General features: G+C 36.3%; 1 protein-coding gene across 1 annotated transcript in view; it reads left to right on the forward strand.

Annotated features, from left to right (window-relative positions):
* Window positions 1-19,470, forward strand: part of cep135 (centrosomal protein 135) — a 44,362-nt gene continuing 24,892 nt past the window's right edge. Inside the window, exons 1-9 of the mRNA XM_041225207.1 lie at window positions 1-383; window positions 859-1,001; window positions 1,531-1,721; window positions 2,038-2,205; window positions 4,206-4,347; window positions 4,779-4,863; window positions 18,002-18,130; window positions 18,407-18,622; window positions 19,193-19,258. Coding sequence (XP_041081141.1) covers window positions 889-1,001; window positions 1,531-1,721; window positions 2,038-2,205; window positions 4,206-4,347; window positions 4,779-4,863; window positions 18,002-18,130; window positions 18,407-18,622; window positions 19,193-19,258 — 1,110 coding nt within the window. The 5' untranslated portion in view covers window positions 1-383; window positions 859-888. The remainder of the gene's footprint in view (window positions 384-858; window positions 1,002-1,530; window positions 1,722-2,037; window positions 2,206-4,205; window positions 4,348-4,778; window positions 4,864-18,001; window positions 18,131-18,406; window positions 18,623-19,192; window positions 19,259-19,470) is intronic.

Raw genomic sequence — 19,470 nt, forward strand, 5'->3', positions numbered from 1 at the left:
GCACAGTATTTCCTGTGCAACAGCTCTGCTTGTTGTTTCCATGGAGAAGAGGACAAAAGGAGTCACTTTTATTTCAGTCCGTCTTCTGTTACGCGCCATTTTCAAATTGCTTTACCGCCGGGAGAGTGTCTTAGGACCGCCTAGGGAAAAGGAAACACCGGGGAGGAGGGGAGAGGCTAACTGACATTTACAAACTGAAATACACTTCACGAAACCACTGACAGGCTATATTAAGAAGCCTTTGAACTAAATTCATGATTTTAAACACATGTAAACTAAATGGCTGTAATTTGTTGATTCGAGGGCCTGTACGAATGAATGTCATGGCTGGAAATCACGGCGGCTTATAACAACACACGCAAAACAAAAAGTATATTTGCCTTGTAAGTATTCTACAGATAATACTGTCTTTGCTTTTACCTTTTATATAGGTATATGAGTAGAAATAACTTGGGAGCATTAATGCAACCTTTCTATTTTATTGTAATTAATTTCTAGATTAGTATACAATATTTATACTTGGATGTACTCAATATTATGTTTCCCGTTTTACAAATGTGAGTTGATGTTTTGATTTCAGTGCTATTTTAGTATATTCACTTTCAGTACTAGTACGGTAGATTCTTTTTGTTATTTTTAATTTTTTCTGTAACTCAGTCATGAGTCTTGTTAGTTATATCAGTCATCAGTTTAATTCATGTAAGTTTTTAAACCTTGATATTTCTCTACAGTGGTCTCCCTACTGCAACCTTTTTTTTTTTTTTTTAAATGGCCAGCCGGGGCATTTTCTTTGGTTAGCAACAAGGTTAAAATGATTCAAGGGAAGAAGTTAAGTTTATGATGCATTTGTTTCTGCAGTCTTTTTGCTTCCAAGAAAGTAACGCAATAATGAGCTCTGCTGCAGAAAGAAAATTTATAAATTTAAGGAAACGACTGGATCAGCTGGGCTACAGGCAGCCTTTGGGAATTGAGTCCTTGCCACTGGTGGAAAAACTTTTTAGGTACAGTATGTTACAACAGCTGGGGGGTTACTGTTCACACACAAATAATATGCACATAACGGAGATGTGCTACCTCACACTTTGAAAATGAACACTTCTTTATTTACAAACATCTCAGTTTAATCACCCTAAGTATTATATCACTCATTTAATCATAATTGGCAGGCAGGTTTTGACATTTTAAGTTAAACATGTAGGGTATACAAGATTAGTTGTCAAGAATGATTCATGCTAGCCATTTCTTCTAGGAGTCACACTTTTGATTTAGATATTAGTTTGGTATGACCACTTCAGCTTGGAATACTGAGTTTATCCTGTAGCTTGGGAAACATCTTCTCTGGTCAGTGAAAGATTTTGTCATGCAAATGTATTGACTGATTGAGGAAACAAAGTGAATCAGGGACTGTTCTCACTGCTGCTTTTTGTATGGCATTAGAGAGGGGGGGTTGTTTATCTTTGGCTTTTTAAAAGTATTTTTACATTTGGTAGTTCTAGTAATATTGAGAAAAAATCTTTGCTTATGTTACAGTGACTTGGTGCACACAACAGAAAGCTTGCGCAATGCCAAACTTTCAGTTGGAAAAACAGAAAAGGAGAGCAAAAATCTGGATGCCGTGCTTGAACCCTATAGAACTGAAAATGCTCGTCTTGTAAGGGAGAACAATGAACTCCACCTGGGGCTACTGAAACTGAAGGAAGAGAAGGATAAGCTGAGTAAAGGTCAGATTTGGGGTTAAAGGCTTCAATAAGAACATAAACAGAAATGTTAATAATAATAATAATAATAATAATAATAATGATAATAATACTTGTACTAATTGTGATTGCATGTCTTATTGCAAATGTTATGTAATTGGGTAGCTAGAAAATTATGTAACTGAACATACTACAGATTGGAATTTTGTTTAACTTTAGCTTTCTGTCTTTGAAAGCATAACTGATTGTGAATTGCACTGTAGTTTTTAAGTACATTTATGGTTGAGTTTCAAAATTAAGCATTACTTTAACCTAAACACCTGGTTTGTCTGTTCTTCAGATTTAAAATCCAGCATAAGAAAGCTGGAGCATGAGACGACGGATTTGAAATTCTTGAATAACCAGTACGTCCATAAAGTCCGATCCCTAGAGAAGGACAGTAAGGCCAAGACGGATAAAATCCAGCAGCTGCAGGAAAAGAACCTACAAGCAGTGGTGCAGACGCCAGGTAAGAGCAACATGACCAACATCAGATAAGAATTAGACCAGTACTGTATTTGAAGACATACCCTGGCACTTTGCTTGCATTCAGACATTCATTTTCTCCTTAAGTGTGTTCATTTCCATGTTGGTAATTGTCAGATGTTCAGAGATGAGTAATGTGTTGTCAACCATGTAAGTCAATAGATTTTAATTATTCTTTTGGATTAAAACATGTTAGTTTGTGTACACCTCACCTACTAAAATGCGTACGTGAATAATAATAATAATTATTATATTATAATTATTATAAAAACATGTCAAATTGAACTTCAAATTTATGTGTAGGCTTACTGTATATGTGTTATGCTCTTTATCAATGCCAACTCAACGTGTTTAGTCAATTATCAATAGTATCTTGCACAAGGTTAGTGTATTACCAATATTACCCTGGTCAGTACACTTCAACACTGAATGACAGAATTCTCTGTATTACTATATATTTTAATACTTTAGCTTAATCATTTTATTTCAGTGTAATTCATGTATTTTTTTGTTTTGTTTATCTTGTTGCTTGAAGGGGTCAATTAATCTAATCGGCATACTCTCTGTATATACACTGAACAAAAATATAAACGCAACATGCAACAATTTCAAAGATTTTACTGAGTTACAGTTCATATAAGGAAATCAGTCAATCGAAATAAATTCATTAGGCCCTAATCTATGGATTTCACATGACTGGGAATACAGATATGCATCTGTTGGTCAAAGATACCTTAAAGAAAAGGTAGGGGCGTGGATCAAACCAGTTAGTGTCTGGTGTGACCACCATTTGCCTCATGCAGCTTCCAGGAATTGTGTACAGATCCTTGCGATGCGACATGGGGCCGTGCATTATCATGCTGAAACATGAGGTGATGGCGGCGGATGAATGGCACCACAATGGGCCTTAGGATCTCGTCACAGTATCTCTTTGCATTCAAATTGCCATCGATAAAATGCAATTGTGTTCGTTGTCCGTAGCTTATGCCTGCCCATACCATAATCCCCCCACCACCATGGGGCACTCTGTTCACAACATTAACATCAGCAAACCGCTTGCCCATACGACGCCATACGTGCTGTCTGCCATCTGCCTGGTACAGTTGAAACTGGGATTCATCCGTGAAGAGTACACTTCTCCAGCATGCCAGTGGCCATCGAAAGTGAGCATTTGCCCACTAAAGTCGGTTACAACTCAAAACTGCAGTCAGGTCAAGACCCTGGTGAGGACGACGAGCACGCAGATGAGCTTCCCTGAGATGGTTTCTGACAGTTCGGTTGTGCAAACCCACAGTTTCATCGACTGTCCAAGTGGCTGGTCTCGGATGATCCTGCAGGTAAAGAAGCCGGATGTGGATGTCCTCCTGGCCTGGCGAGGTTACATGTGGTCTGTGGTTGTGAGGCCGGTTGGACATACTGCCAAATTCTCAAACAACGTTGGAGGCGGCTATGGTAGAGAAATGAACATTCAGTTCTCTGGCAACAGCTCTGCTGGACATTCCTGCAGTCAGCATGCCGATTGCACGCTCCCTCAAAACTTGAGACATCTGTGGCATTGTGTTGTGTGACAAAACTGCACATTTTAGTGTCCTTTTATTGGCTCCAGCACAAGGTGCATCTGTGTAATGATGTAAACAAATTTGTGCACAAAATTTGAGAGAAATAAGCTTTTTGTGCGTATGGGGAAAACTCTGGATCTTTTATTTCAGATCATGAAACATGGGACCAAAACTTTACATGTTGCGTTTATATTTTTGTTCACTGTGTGTGTGTCCCTATATGTATATTTTATATATATATATATATATATATATATATATATATATATATATATATATATATATATATATATATATAATGATATACTAAGAAAGAAATGTCTGACGTTCAGATAATTTCTAGTTTTTAAAATAAAGCTTTAATTTTCTTTATTACATGCCCCCTATCTAACTGATTTTTTTTTTTTTTTGTGATTCTGTGTAGGTGGTAAGAAAAGAACCATTCCCTTTAGGCGCCAGCGCATGCAGATTGATCAGACAATTCCTCCCTCATTTGTCTCTTCCATGCCAGTACCCCAGCCTGATGATCCATATGTGGCAGATCTCCTTCAGGTTGCAGACAACAGGTACTGAAACACACTGGGATTGCTACACCATGTTCTCCTTAAAACACTACTTTTCTGTTTTGGTAAAATAGTCATGTGTGAAATGTTGTTGGTTTTGGTCTTCATTGGCTGCTTTGTTAAAAGTTTACAATTGTGTCTGCAATTACCATCAAAAGCTATGCATATTTAATTTTCTCTTATTTTACTTTAAAACATTGAAACACAGTAATATCACACCCAGAAAGCTCAAGGCTGGTTTTGAGATCGAAGAGTGTAACTGATAATTGACAATAAAAAATGGTGATATGTAATTTAAATATACTATGTGTAGGGGGATGTACAGTATGCTGGTGTAAAAATCTATTAATAAAAGTTAATGGAAGAATGTCTTTCTGTAGATTACAATAAGTGTTGGTCTGTTTTTCTTATTGTGTAACAACAACTGTTCTCAGAATTCAAGAACTTCAGCAAGAAGTAACAAGACTAAAGAATGAATTGGAGAGATCTGAGGGAGGAATAAGACATTTGAACAAACAGGTGAGCAAGAATAATCAAGTTATCTAGTTTTGTCCATTTACAGTAAAATCTATCCAGTCAGTATACAAACAGGCATTCTTTATAATTCTTTTTGGGTCCCATCCAAATCCCCTATGAAATTACTGGCGTGATACCCTCTACAGTCTAGAATCTATTATGGAATCTGGCATGATTTAAAAGTCTTGTCTGCCAAAAAATATTGTAAAATCTGACTGTTTATAATCAAATATATTGCTTAAATGCACACATAAGCACGTCTTCTGTGAGTATGGAACAGTAAAATTATTGTTTACTTAATGGAGGAAGTAAAATAAAAATGTGTACAATCCTTGAATTACAGGGTATACCTGGACAGTACTTCTACTGTATGCTGTAGTAGTTTTAAACAGTGTAGTTTGCCATTTATATACCTTCTATTTACGTTACCTTATTAGATTTTACACCACCTTTGTAAACCGGCTAATTGTATAGTCCAGCACAATTTTCAGATCTCTAGTGATCAGATTAGACAAGTTTTATTCTATCTGGATCATTAAAAGTCATTTTGTTATATTACAGTATGTTGTAATCTTCCATTTTCACAACAGGAGGTCACTATGGGCATAATGTATCTTGATGACTTGCTCCTTGTTGCAATATTACAAATGTTTTAAACATCATTCACAGTATTCTAAAGCAGGGGTGCCCCACTTTTTCTTGGGCATGAGACACTTTTAAATTTCAGACTAAGACATGAGCCACAACAGTCTGTTTCACTGTGAGGCTTGTACCGTACCCATATTTAGGATGTAATTATAATAACACACACAGCAAGATGGTGAGGGAAACAGCACAACCTGGTGGACACTGACAGCATGAGTACTATTTATCTAGCTCAGGCACTTTAACACACTTTCAGCTCTCGGTGATGTATGTTTATGAAAGATTTTATATTTTATTTGTTTTCACTAAGCTCCCTGCTAAAAGCCCCACCCCCTTTTTATGCTGCCATCTGTAGTCAATAGTTACCTCAATGTGTTGTAGCAGCCTTGTGTGTGTGTGTGTCTGGAATACTGTAGCACTTACAAGTGTTGTTGTCGGGCCTGTCAAACAAACGAGTCGGGCAAACACCAAATATTGTAAAACCATAAGTATTTGCAAGCCCTTTTTATTATGCTTTTTTCACCACGTATAGAGGGGAAAAAAGAACATTTCTGGAGCAAAATAGATTTTATGGGTGTGAATCGCCAAATATTTTGGTCCGATTCTTCTGATCCCTGTTTTCTTGGACACTGTAGAGGTCTGCCTGTGTGCTGTGATGTTTATTTTTTAGTAATTTTGTTTATTTATTTATTTATTTATTTATTTTTTTTGCTGTTGGCTACTCGGAGACAACCATTCACAATTTAAATGCCTCATTCTTATCATTGAAGAAAAATATATAGTTTCATTTTGAACGTGGTAATAAAAACTATGATTTGCCATGCTGAGGTTTATATACTGATGTTCACGTATATATTCACATATACATATAGCAGATTTTATCTGAATTGAAGTCAAAGCAGATGCTATAGTAGGAGGTGAAAGTAACTTTAATTTTTTACTGGTGTAGTGTTATTTTCAGGTACGCGTTAAACTGATACTCAGCGCACTGCTGTTGTTTGCCCATGCCTAAACAACTTCCTTTAAGAAAGCAGGGAAGTGCCCGTTCAAATCTAGTATATTATGCTGTTTTTGGTCTCATATCTTTTTTTAATTTATCATATTTTTCCACCATTAAGAATAGTATGTGATTATGTATCATATGCAAAACACTGGGTCTTGTACATTTTTTTTTTACTTGTGCATAATAGTATAATTAATGGTAAATGTGTGTTTTCCTATTGTCAAAAAGAGGTACATCAGATCACAACTGATTGCTCATGTACCAAAATCTGGCAACGTACCACTTGCAACCTGACAGTATATCACTTTCTGACATCACATGGGGCAAGTTTTGGTATGCATACCACATTCTGATGATGTACAACTTTCTAACACTACACCGGTTCTATAGTCCAGATCATGGTTTCTATCAAAGTGAAAAACAACGTCCACAAACTTAAAACTTATTTATAAACTTCAGGTACAATCAAACAGTATTCCAGTTACTTTTCCAAAATAAATGAAGATAGTGACAGACAAGCTGAAAAAGGCATATCAATAGAATAATCTAGCTAGAAACAAATTGAAAATAGTTTTGTGTATGTGTGTGTGTATGTATGTATGTATGTATGTATGTATATATATATGTATGTATATATATATATATATATATATATATATATATATATATATATATATATATATATATATATATATATATATATATATAATATACACACACACACACAGTGGCTTGCAAAAGTATTCAGACCCCTGACCAATTCTCTCATATTACTGAATTACAAATGGTACATTGAAATTTCATTCTGTTTGATATTTTATTTTTATACACAAACTCAGAATCAATTATTGTACGGTAACATTGGTTTTATGTTGGGAAATATTATTAAGAAAAATAAAAAACTGAAATATCTTGCTTGCATAAGTATTCAACCCCCACACATTAATATTTGGTAGAGCCACCTTTCACTGCAATAACAGCTTTAAGTCCTTTGGGGTAAGTATGTACCAGCTTTGCACACAGTGTCGGAGTGATTTTGGCCCATTCTTCTTGGCAGATTGCTCCAGGTTGTTCAGGTTGGTTGGACGATGCTTGTGGACCGCAATTTTCAAATAGTGCCACAGATTCTCAATGGGATTGAGATCAGGACTTTTACTGGGCCACTGTAGGACATTGACCTTTTTGTTTTTGAGCCACTCCAATATTGCTTTGGCCTTGTGCTTGGGATCATTGTCCTGCTGAAAGGTGAATTTCCTCCCAAGCTTCAGTTTTTTAGCGAACTGAAGCAGATTCTCTTGCAGTATTTTGCTCCATCCATTCTTCCTTCAATTGTAACAAGATGCCCAGTCCCTGCTGATCAGAAGCATCCCCACAGCATGATGCTGCCACCACCATACTTCAATGTAGGGATGGTGTGTCTTGAGGCAGGGACAGTGTTAGGTTTGAGTTTTGGCCAAAAAGCTCTCATCTGACCACAAAACCTTTTCCTACATCGCAGCTGGGTCACTCTCATGCTTTCTGGCAAACTCCAGACGTGCTTTCAGATGGTACTTTTTGAGTAACAGCTTCTTTCTTGCCACTCTCCCATACAGTCCAGTGTTATGCATAGCTCTTGATATGGTTGACTGGTGCACCATTACTCCACTCCCAGCCACTGAACTCTGTAGCTCCTTCAAAGTGATTGTTGGCCTCTCTGTGGCTTCTCTCACAAGTCTTCGTCTTGTTTGAGCGCTGAGTTTTGAGGGATGGCCTTTTCTTGGCAGTGCCTGGGTGGTGTGATGCAGCTTCCACTTCCTGATTATTGATCCAACTGTGCTCACTGGGATATCCAAACACTTGGATATTATTTTGTACCCTTTCCCTAATCTATGCATTTGTATTACTTTATCTCTAACCTCTGTAGAATGCTGTTTGGTCTTCACTTTCCTTCAGATTCACAGCCTTACTAATGATCCTTCAACAGTGGGTTTTTTTTCCAGAAAATGTGACAGAAACTTTAATGGTTCACAGGTGGAGGCCAATGGTAAGGTAATTGTGCCCTCATTAGGGCAATTTCTTTCATCGGTGCAAACTGGGAGCTTCCACAACACAGGGGTTGAATACTTATGCAAGCAAGATATTTCAGTTTTTTATTTTTCTTAAAAATATTTCCCCAACATAAAACCAATGTTACCTTACAATAATTGATTCTGAGTTTCAGTGTTTAAAAATAAAATATCAAAGTACCATTTGTAATTCGATAATATGAAAGAATTGGTCAGGGGTCTGAATACTTTTGCAAGCCACTTATATATATGTAACACACGCACTATGTTGTGTGTGTGTGTGTGTGTGTATATATATATATATATATATATATATATATATATATATATATATATATATATATATATATATATATATATATATATATATATATATATATATATATATATATATATATGTGTCACTATATATATACTATATATACAGTCACACACTAGATATATAAAGTCACCAGTTTTTTTATATTATATTCCTTGAAAAAAACAATTTACTATTATGAACTGTTTTAAACATAATGTTGTGTTGTGTAATATTAGGGGGGAAAAAGCAAACCAAAAAAAAAAACATTAGAGCATTCATGTTAAACTGCGGCAGTGTGCTGCATTTAAGTTCCCAAGTTGTGTTTTCAGTGGTCATTTTGTCTCCGATAAAGGCTCATTTGATACAACTTAATAGTAATTGATAAAGTGAGTCCTAGTTTTTGTATAAAGACATTTAAACATTGCAGTTCAGCAGACGCAACTTGTAAATATTGTCACAAAGCTACCGATATATGATTCACCTGACAATTGGGAATTCTATTCAAAATAATATAAAAACTAACAATCACATTTCAGCTTCTCTATATACAATTTAGTTTTATTTACATGTTTATTTACACACAAGTGAAACAGAAAACATTTAAGCCAAAAATAAGTCAGAACAAAGATTAGGAGGGTTATGGTAAATATTACAAATACAATCCTATATATACATATTTAATAATAAAGTTCATTTTATTATGTTGAAAAAAAAATGCTGATAATTTACGTGGACGTTAAGGAAAAAAACACCAATAAACTTTGATAGGATATATCATCTATGTATTGTCTTCTCTGTGTCCGTCAACATTCTAGGTACAATGTCTATATACTGTAGAATAGTGTCCTTTTGAAATCTGAAGCAACAGTGTAGAAGCAATAGACTTAATTCAACATTTTCTAGCAACATGTAGACTAGTGTCCCCTTTGCTTTAGTGTTTATACAGTAGTCACTAATGGGCAAGGTTGTTTTTTTTAATATGCTTTTATTTAATCATTGTCTATTCCATCTACACGTTACTGTTGTGCACATGTACTTTTATACACATTTCATATTGCAGGTATTTATGTATGGTTATCTGAGCAGTTACTAACTAACAAACTAACTTCTGTTCTTCAAGAATATGAATCTGCTTTGCTAACCACTACAACCATTGTCACTGACTTCTGTGCATGAATCCAAACGCAGTCACTTAATTTTTCGCTTTTGTTACTCACTCAGATATAACTAATGTGGGGCTATATCTTGCTCCAGCTTTTAAATTGAAAGAATTTTGTAATTTATGTTGTATATGAAAAATCTTGAGGTATAAATGAAAACTGCTTGAAGATGAGCAATCACTTGACAGCATTTTTTTTTTTTTTTTTTTCTTTTTAAACCCAACGTATGTCTTGGACGTCTGTTGGTTTCCCTTCAGTGTTCACCTGTCATTACCAAATGTCAGGACAAAAATGCAGTTCGCTTTAGCAGTAGCTCAGTGGTAAAGATTTTTTTTTTAATTTGGGAGTCACTGTATTCTCACTTGTGGCTGTGTCCTAACTATTTTGGATATTTCTGTTAAGGTTTTTACATCAGAAAAATGGGCTTATGTTTTGGGAGATCAACTACAAAATCATCTGCAGTATCAAGCAGCAACGACTTGAATACAGAGTCAGAAATAAGCCTATATGACTCTGTTTTTTGGAACAAATCTGTACTGAGTGAGGAGTCGTCACAAACAGCAATTTCAAAAAATGAACCTTTGTTGCAACAGAAGGAAGAATGCTTATCTTTAAGACATCATAACAGCCAGATCATCTTCGTTGAGGAGTTTGAAAAATCTAATTTTGAAAGGCAGCAGAAGTGCCTGGAACGTTGTTCCCTTTATGGAAGTTTGGAAGTTGTTGATCTGGAGTAAAGTCTTGGTTATGCTGCTCTTGTTACTTGAAAACTCCCGTACAGTGACGTGTGACTCTTAAGAGGTTGATGTATGTAATCTTCAGAGCAATTATTGACTGAATGAAGAACTGGTTAATCATTCCCAGTACGGACCTTGAACAATGTTAACACTTGCACCGCTGTACCTTATGAGCTGATTAAAAACACATTTTCATCCTGTATGGTTGCCATTGATTGTATCTTAGTTAGTTTAACGTTGGTCAAGTATAAAGAAACATGAGAAAGACACAGTAAATGGAGATAAATAAATTGATTCAGGGAATATGGTGGATAACTTCATATTAATTGAAATTGCATTAAATATGTTTGTTAAAAATGAACAAACGCAATTTGCACACACCTAAAATGAAATGCATTTTATCCCGCTGCTGCAGATGTACAGTAAATGTGATGTATTTTTGTTTTCATTAGTAATGTCTGCGCAATTTGCATATCTATCTCTATCTATCTATCTAACTATCTATAAATACAGGACTGTCAACCGATTACAAATGTGGGAAAAACACATTAACAATACGCTGTGCAGCGTCAACCTAGAAACCTGTCTTGGTACTTCATTTTTTTTTATTCCACTATGGGGATATATGTAAATATAATATGTTTCTCTGTAAAAGAGAAAAGATAAAATACTTTATCTGAAATCAAATGAACTGAAGCACAATCTCATGTATCGGTGTATTAGAGACTTAATAAAAGTGCAAATTCAATGAAAGTGAAACATAACGTTTCTGTTCTGCAAAACAAATAATAAAAATAATACTAAATTTACTATTTAAGAACTGTGTGTGTGTGTGTGTGTATAATATATAATTATTTTTTTTACACATATACACAGACACAGTTCCGGCAAATTCTAAATCATATTAGCAGGTTGTTCCCAAATTGAATTCAAAGTAGATTTTTAATTTCTTAATTTTTTAATTTCTTGCCGGTGTAGTGTTGTTTTCCGGAAAGTGTTAAGTGGTACTTGGCACACTGCGCTTGCTCACGCATACCTAAACAACTTCTGCTAAGAAAGCAGGGACGCACCCATTCAAATCTGGTACGTTATGCAATTTTTGATATTTTACCTCTTTTTTTTTTATTTAAATTTTTATGTAATTTACTTTAATGTACTTGTGCAACTTTGCGGTGGACTTCTCGTGAATAGTTTTTTCTTTTTAGAGAAATTGATTGACAGCGTACCACTTTCTAACTTTGCACTGGTAAAGTTTTGGTACGGATACTACCTGACGATATACCACTTTCTAACACTACGCTGGCTCTATAGTCTAGATCACGGCTTCTAGCAAAGTGAAAAACAAGGTCCACAAACTAGAACTTCAAGCTTATCTGTAAACTTAAGGTAAATTCAAACAATATTCCAATTCTAAAAGAAAAGATAGTGACAGACAAGTTGAAAAAGGCATGCAAATAGAATCTAATCTAGCTAGAAAAATTTGGTATTTGCATTTTTCCTGATTAGACAAAGTTCCTTAGGTAAACTGTTCCCCCACTACCACTAGTTAAAAGAAAATTAATTTGAATTTGTTTTCAAGGACTCGTACTTGAGGCTTGAGGACTAGACTACAAAGCTGATTTTATATATAGATAGATATAATATAGTGTGTATGTACCGTATGTATGTGCATACCTCCATACATACATACATAGCTTGACAAGCTTGATGAGCTTGCAGTGATCCTGGATATCTAAAACTACTCTGTCGAAACTGATGGGTTTCATTTGTTGTTGTGTTGTTGATAGAAAGTGTATTTTAAGAAGTGAAAGTGTGTTTAGCATGCAGGTGGTACATCAGATTACGTTTGTGATACTAAAAGTTTCAATTTGACAGTAGATATGTAAGTTTTATTTTTAAAATAAACTTCCCATTCACAAATGCTTCACTTCTAGTACTTTTCTCCATAATGCAGTTATATGACTAATGATCTGTGCAAACAGCTACTGCACTCCTTGTGTTGCATGCGCTTGAGTATATTAAAGTGGTGATGCTATGGTTACGATTACAGTATGCTAGAAAAAAAAAATTCTGTGTAAATGTGTTTAAAAAAAAAAAAAAAAAAAAAAAAATTAACCAAAGAAACTAACGTGTTAATCACAGAGGTTAACTGTGATTTCATTAACGGCCATTATATATATACACACACACACACACACTACCCCCTGTTGAACGATGCCATCTATTTATTTCACAAAGCAGTTTAAGCTCAACAGCATTCTTTTTTAAGCATTTAAAAAAATAAAACCATTGAATATGTACAGGTAAACGCTACTTTTTTTTTTTTAAACAGTAAAAAAAAATAAAAATGATTCTGCTGTTACAAAACTGATGCTTTAGTTTGTCAGCCTGTTCCATCAAGGTAAACATTTGCGATGTCTTGCTGACTTGCTTTCTTGTTTTCAGATGCATGCATGCAAATTTGTTTTTCTTTTGCTCTGGTGTTAAAAGTAGGGTCGACTCGCCATCTTGTACTTTTGTGTTTTGCTTTGGGAGCAGGAGTGTTGATGGCATTGGTATGATCGTTCATTTAACAAAGAATTAGGAAAGTGAGTCAAAGTTTAACTGCATAACCTTGCTTTTTTAATTGGCCATGATTATTTCGCTGGCACTACAATGAGGGAAACTACAATTCTTATATTTACGTTTGCTTGGCTTTGAAAGTTGGTGGGTGTCGGGAAGCTGGGTGGCGATGTAATGGGTACAAATAGCCCTGTTTTTATATTGGCGAGAATAGTTGGCGGTATGCAAGGGTGGCATTATAAAGACATATCTGTGTTTACCTTGTTGTGGGTTTTTTTTTTTTTTTTTTTTTAAATAAATATAGTGTGAATGATTATATTTTTTTAAAATTTGTATTGTGACAGGGCAGAGGTAAATTGTTTTATTGAGCCAGGATGGGAATCACCTGGCACTAATCTATCTGCCTGTAATTAAGGTGTATAAAAGTAGGTAAGTGTCACTGTGAAGGCTAAGGCCTTTAGAGAGACCTGTGGGGGGGTACAGACATAAAAGAAAAAGGTGCTGTGTGTAATATTTGTAGGTGTGTTGTCAGTAAATGGCTTAGCAGTCTGATATTTAGCTAGAACTTCCAAAGCGGAACAAGGTTTTGTTTTGTAAACTAATAAATATACAGGCACCGCCCTGTTTTTGAAAACTATCTGTGGTTGGGTGTTCATTTATACTAGAAGACAGTGTGAAAGGTCCAGAAAAAAAGAGCTTCTGGAAGTCAAGCAATAGAGTGAAAAATTAAAATTATATATACTGTGCCTTGCAAAAGTATTCAGACTCCTGACCAATTCTCTCATATTACTGAATTACAAATGGTACATTGAAATTTCGTTCTGTTTGATATTTTATTTTAAAACACGTAAACTCAGAATCAATTATTGTAAGGTGACATTGGTTTTATGTTGGGAAATATTTTTAAGAAAAATAAAAAACTGAAATATCTTGCTTGCGTAAGTATTCAGCCCCCACACACAATATTTGGTAGAGCAACCTTTCGCTGCAATAACAGCTTTAAGTCTTTTGGGGTAAGTATGTACTAGCTTTGCACACAGTGTCAGAATGATTTTGGTCCATTCTCTGCAGATTTGCTCCAGGTTGTTCAGGTTGGTTGGACGACGCTTGTGGACCGCAATTTTCAAATAGTGGCTCAGATTTTCAATGGGATTGAGATCATGAATTTGACTGGGCCACTGTAGGATATTCACCTTTTTGTTCTTGAGCCATTCCAATGTTGCTTTGGCCTTGTGCTTGGGATCATTGTCCTGCTGAAAGGTGAATTTCCTCCCAAGCTTCAGTTTTTTAGTGGACTGAAGCAGATTCTCTTGCAGTATTTTCCTGTATTTTGCTCCATCCATTCTTCCTTCAATTGTAACAAGATGCCCAGTCCCTGCTGATGAGAAGCATCCCCACAGCATGAAGCTGCCACCACCATACTTCAATGTAGGGATGGTGTGTCTTGAGGCATGAGCAGTGTTAGGTTTGCGCCACACCCATAGCGCTTTGAGTTTTGGCCAAAAAGCTCTATCTTGGTCTCATCTGACCACAAAACCTTTTCCCACATCGCAGCTGGGTCACACTCATGCTTTCTGGCAAACTCCAGACGTGCTTTCAGATGGTACTTTTTGAGTAACGGCTTTTTTCTTGCCACCCTCCCATACAGGCCAGTGTTATACAGAGCTCTTGATATGGTTGACTGGTGCACCATTACTCCACTCCCAGCCACTGAACTCTGTAGCTCCTTCAAAATAATTGTTGACCTCTCTGTGGCTTCTCTCACAAGTCTCCTTCTTGTTTGAACGCTGAGTTTTGAGGGATGGCCTTTTCTTGGCAGTGCCTGGGTGGTGTGATGCAGCTTCCACTTCCGGATTATTGATCCAGCAGTGCTCATTGGGATATCCAAACACTTGGATGTTATTTTGTACCCTTTCCCTAATCTATGCATTTGTATTACTTTATCTCTAACTTCTGTAGAATGCTGTTTGGTCTTCATTTCCCTTCAGATTCACAGCCTTACCAATGATCTTTCAACAGTGGGTTTTTTATCCAGAAAATGTGACAGCAACTTTAGTGGTTCACAGATGGAGGCCAATGGTAAGGTAATTGTGTCCTCGTCAGGGCAATTTCTTTCATCGGTGCAAACTGGGAGCTTCCACAGCACAGGGGTTGAATACTTATGCAAGCAAGATATTTCAGTTTTTTATTTTTCTTAAAAATATTTCCCAACATAAAACCAATGTCACCTTACAATAATTGATTCTGAGTTTCAGTGTTTAAAAATAAAATATCAAACAGAACAAAATTTCAGTGTACCATTTGTAATTCAGTAATATGAGAGAATTGGTCAGGGGTCTGAATACTTTTGCAAGGCACTGTGTGTGTGTGTGTGTGTGTGTGTGTGTGTGTATATGTGTGTGTGTATGTATATATTATATATATATATATATATATATATATATATATATATATATATATATATATATATATACACACACACACACACACATACAGTATATATATATATATACAGCTCTGGAAAAAATTGAGACCACTGCAAATTTTTCTTAAATCAGCATCTCTACATGTATGGTAGCCATTGCATTCCAGTGTCTGTTGAATTCCAACACAGGCACACCTCGTTCTACTGAGTGAGGTACTGATTAGGGGATCACCTGAACCAAATCTTATTTAACGAGGAAAAGTATAAAAACCACTCCTGTGGTCATCACTATCCTCTTGCAATAGGACCAGCTGGATGGCAAAACAGTGCTAGTAGTATCTCAAAAGTAATTGGAATCAAAAAATAGCTACTGACCATGCCCAAAGAGTTGAAAAGGAAAGTTTTGAGTGAGGAAAAGAAGGGTTCAATTCTGGCTTTGCTAGCAGAGGGATACAGTGAGCGTCGGGTTGCTTCCATCCTTAAAATTTCAAAGACGGCGGTTCGTAAGAACAAGGTCAAGCAGCACACATTGGAGACAACAAAGCTACAGACCGGCAGAGGGCGAGAACGACTCTCCACTGACCGTGATGACCGCCAACTCATTCGAATGTCAGTCAGCAACCGTAGGATGACATCAAGTGATCTACAAAAAGAATGGCAAACGGCAGCTGGGGTGAAGTGCACGGCGAGGACAGTTCGAAACAGGCTCCTAGGGGCAGGGCTGAAGTCGTGCAGAGCTAGAAAAAAGCCCTTCATCAATGAGAAGCAAAGAAGAGCCAGGCTGAGGTTTGCAAAAGACCATAAGGATTGGAACGTAGAGGACTGGAGTAAGGTCATTTTCTCTGATGAGTCCAATTTCCAGCTATGCCCAACACCTGGTCGTCTAATGGTTAGACAGAGACCTGGAGAGGCCTACAAGCCACAGTGTCTCACACCCACTGTGAAATGTGGTGGAGGATCGGTGATGATCTGGGGGTGCTTCAGCAAGGCTGGAATCGGGAAGATTTGTTTTTGTGAAGGACACATGAATCAAGCCAAGTACAAGGTTGTCCTGGAAGAAAACTTGCTTTCTTCTGCTCTGACAATGTTCCCCAACTCTGAGGATTGGTTTTTCCAGCAGGACAATGCTCCATGCCACACAGCCAGGTCAATCAAGGTGTGGATGGAGGACCACCAGATCAAGACCCTGTCATGGCCAGCCCAATCTCCAGACCTGAACCCCATTGAAAACCTCTGGAATGCGATCAAGAGGAAGATGGATGGTCACAAGCCATCAAACAAAGCCGAGCTGCTTGAATTTTTGCGCCAGGAGTGGCATAAAGTCACCCAACATCAATGTGAAAGACTGGTGGAGAGCATGCCAAGACGCATGAAAGCTGTGCTTGCAAATCAGGGTTATTCCACCAAATATTGATTTCTGAACTCTTCCTAAGTTTAAACATTAGTATTGTGTTGTTTAAAAATGAATATGAACTTATTTTCTTTGCATTATTCGAGGTCTGACAACACTGCATCTTTTTTGTTATTTTGACCAGTTGTCATTTTCTGCAAATAAATGCTCTAAATGACAATATTTTTATTTGGAATTTGGGAGAAATGTTGTCGGTAGTTTATAGAATAAAACAAAAATGTCCATTTTACCCAAACATATGTGTGTGTGTGTGTGTGTCTATATATATATATATCTATATATATATATATATATATATATATATATATATATATATATATATATATTAGGGATGCAGGGATGCACCAAATCCAAGTTTTTGGGATTCGGCCGAATTCCGAATCCATCTCAAAAGATTCGGCTGAATACTGAACCGAATACCGAATCTACAAAATCTGTCAAGGAAACTAACTGAAGGAAACTGTTGACTGAAAAACAGACTGGCAGCTACTAACAAAGGACACGCACGTGCTTTAGTTTTGAGCCTGTTAGTTAATAGTATTTTTATTCCCGATTTGGAAATACATCCCTGAATAAGATTTCAGTTTGAAACATACACAATTTAGCCACTAGCCTTCCCCCCACAACAGAAACATCAAAATACAGAACCGTTTACCTTTACAAGAAAGGAGAGCTGTACGTTTGCCGTAACCCACTATTTTCTTTAATGACATTTCAACCTGTGACACCTGATCTGAGAGTAGGGTTGCAACAGGCTCCAGAATCTCGGGACACATTATATATTTTTTTCTTTTTCTGGTGGAAATTGTACATTGACAAACGAATTTTTTTTTTTTTTTCTTTCCCCCCCAGGTTGAAGAAAGAGATAAAGAGATAGAGCGTTTGGGCCATGCACTGGATGGAGGTCGTCCTCATGATGTCATCTCACTGGAAGCTCGTAACAGTAGTAACGAGAAACTCATTGCCCATCTAAACTTGCAGGTAGTGTTGGAAAAAGGGCTTTAGTCTAACTTGCTGTATTTACAAATATGGTGTGCAATTTACATGGCATCATAAAAACATTTTATTAAGAAAGCATTATGTTAAAGAAGCTGGCTTTTTTTGTTTGAAGTAATGTACTGTATGCACACCCCCCCTGCCCACCAAAAAAAAAAAAAGTTTTGCCACAATTTGATTTTCAATGTAATTTGCAGACATCAATTCTGTTTTGTAGGTAATTGGTACATTTTTTCTAACATTGCAAGCATCTCTTTTCAGATTGAATATCTTCAGCAAGCTAACCGTGACCTAGAGAAGCGCGTCCAGGGTCTGCTGGAGAGGAAACAGACTGTTAGCAGTGAAGTCGCCAACTTAAGTGCCAGAAATGAAGAGCTGTGCCAGGAACTTACTGAGATTGATCATCTGGCACAACAGCTGGAGAGAGACAAAGAGATGGTGCTGGAGACAGCTGATAAGGAGCTTCTGGAAGCTAAGGTATAGACTGAAAAATGAAACAAATTGGTTATCTGTGGCCAGAATTACAAAGTGCAGTGGAGCTGACTGTTTTTGCCGCATACATTTTATTTTGCAAACTGCACATTTTTTTTCAGCAATTTTAATGAGGGGTAAAAATTGGAAGATTTACAGTATTTAAAAAAAACAAAGACAAAGGCTACTCTGAGTAGTTAATGAGTAAGGTACAAGCTATATATTGTAGCATGCATTTTTGAAATGCAAGTAAATACTTAGAGAATTTTCTGGACTATATAAAGTTGTGTTTACTATCCAACCTTGCCTCACTTATTTTCTTGATTGACTCATATATTAAATATGTACTGCAGACTCTGCCATTGTGGAAAAATTATAGCCCCCTGTCAGTAACAATGGTCTTCCCTCAATTTTCTAGTATAATTTTCTACAACAGTCCAGTGTTACTTGTTTTGATTCCTCCTACAAATGGTCACACAAAACCTATTTTGTTTCTATTTTATGGTCCTAGATATTTGAACTGTAGATGAAGCATCTAATTTATATTTGTAAAGTTTGTAAAACTTTTGCTTTTAGGAAGAAATTCAAAGACAACACAAGGATATAGAAGATTTTGAAGATTCCATTGCAAAGCTCAAAACTGTGAGTCGCTCATGGATGGTGCTTTGTACAGCACTTGAGTCCAAGTTTGCTGTCATAAATAAGACCAATTGTCTTTCACAGAATCCTACAGGCAAATAATGTTGGTACTCGGAAGTTCACCACTTTATACAGTAATTCTAAATTCAGAACCCAATACTTTAACCAACCACTGGCAGAATTAGAGAGAGTGTTAAACAAGAAAACATTTAAAA

Source organism: Polyodon spathula, chromosome 2, assembly GCF_017654505.1.
Source record: "Polyodon spathula isolate WHYD16114869_AA chromosome 2, ASM1765450v1, whole genome shotgun sequence".
NCBI classification, from domain to species: domain Eukaryota; kingdom Metazoa; phylum Chordata; class Actinopteri; order Acipenseriformes; family Polyodontidae; genus Polyodon; species Polyodon spathula.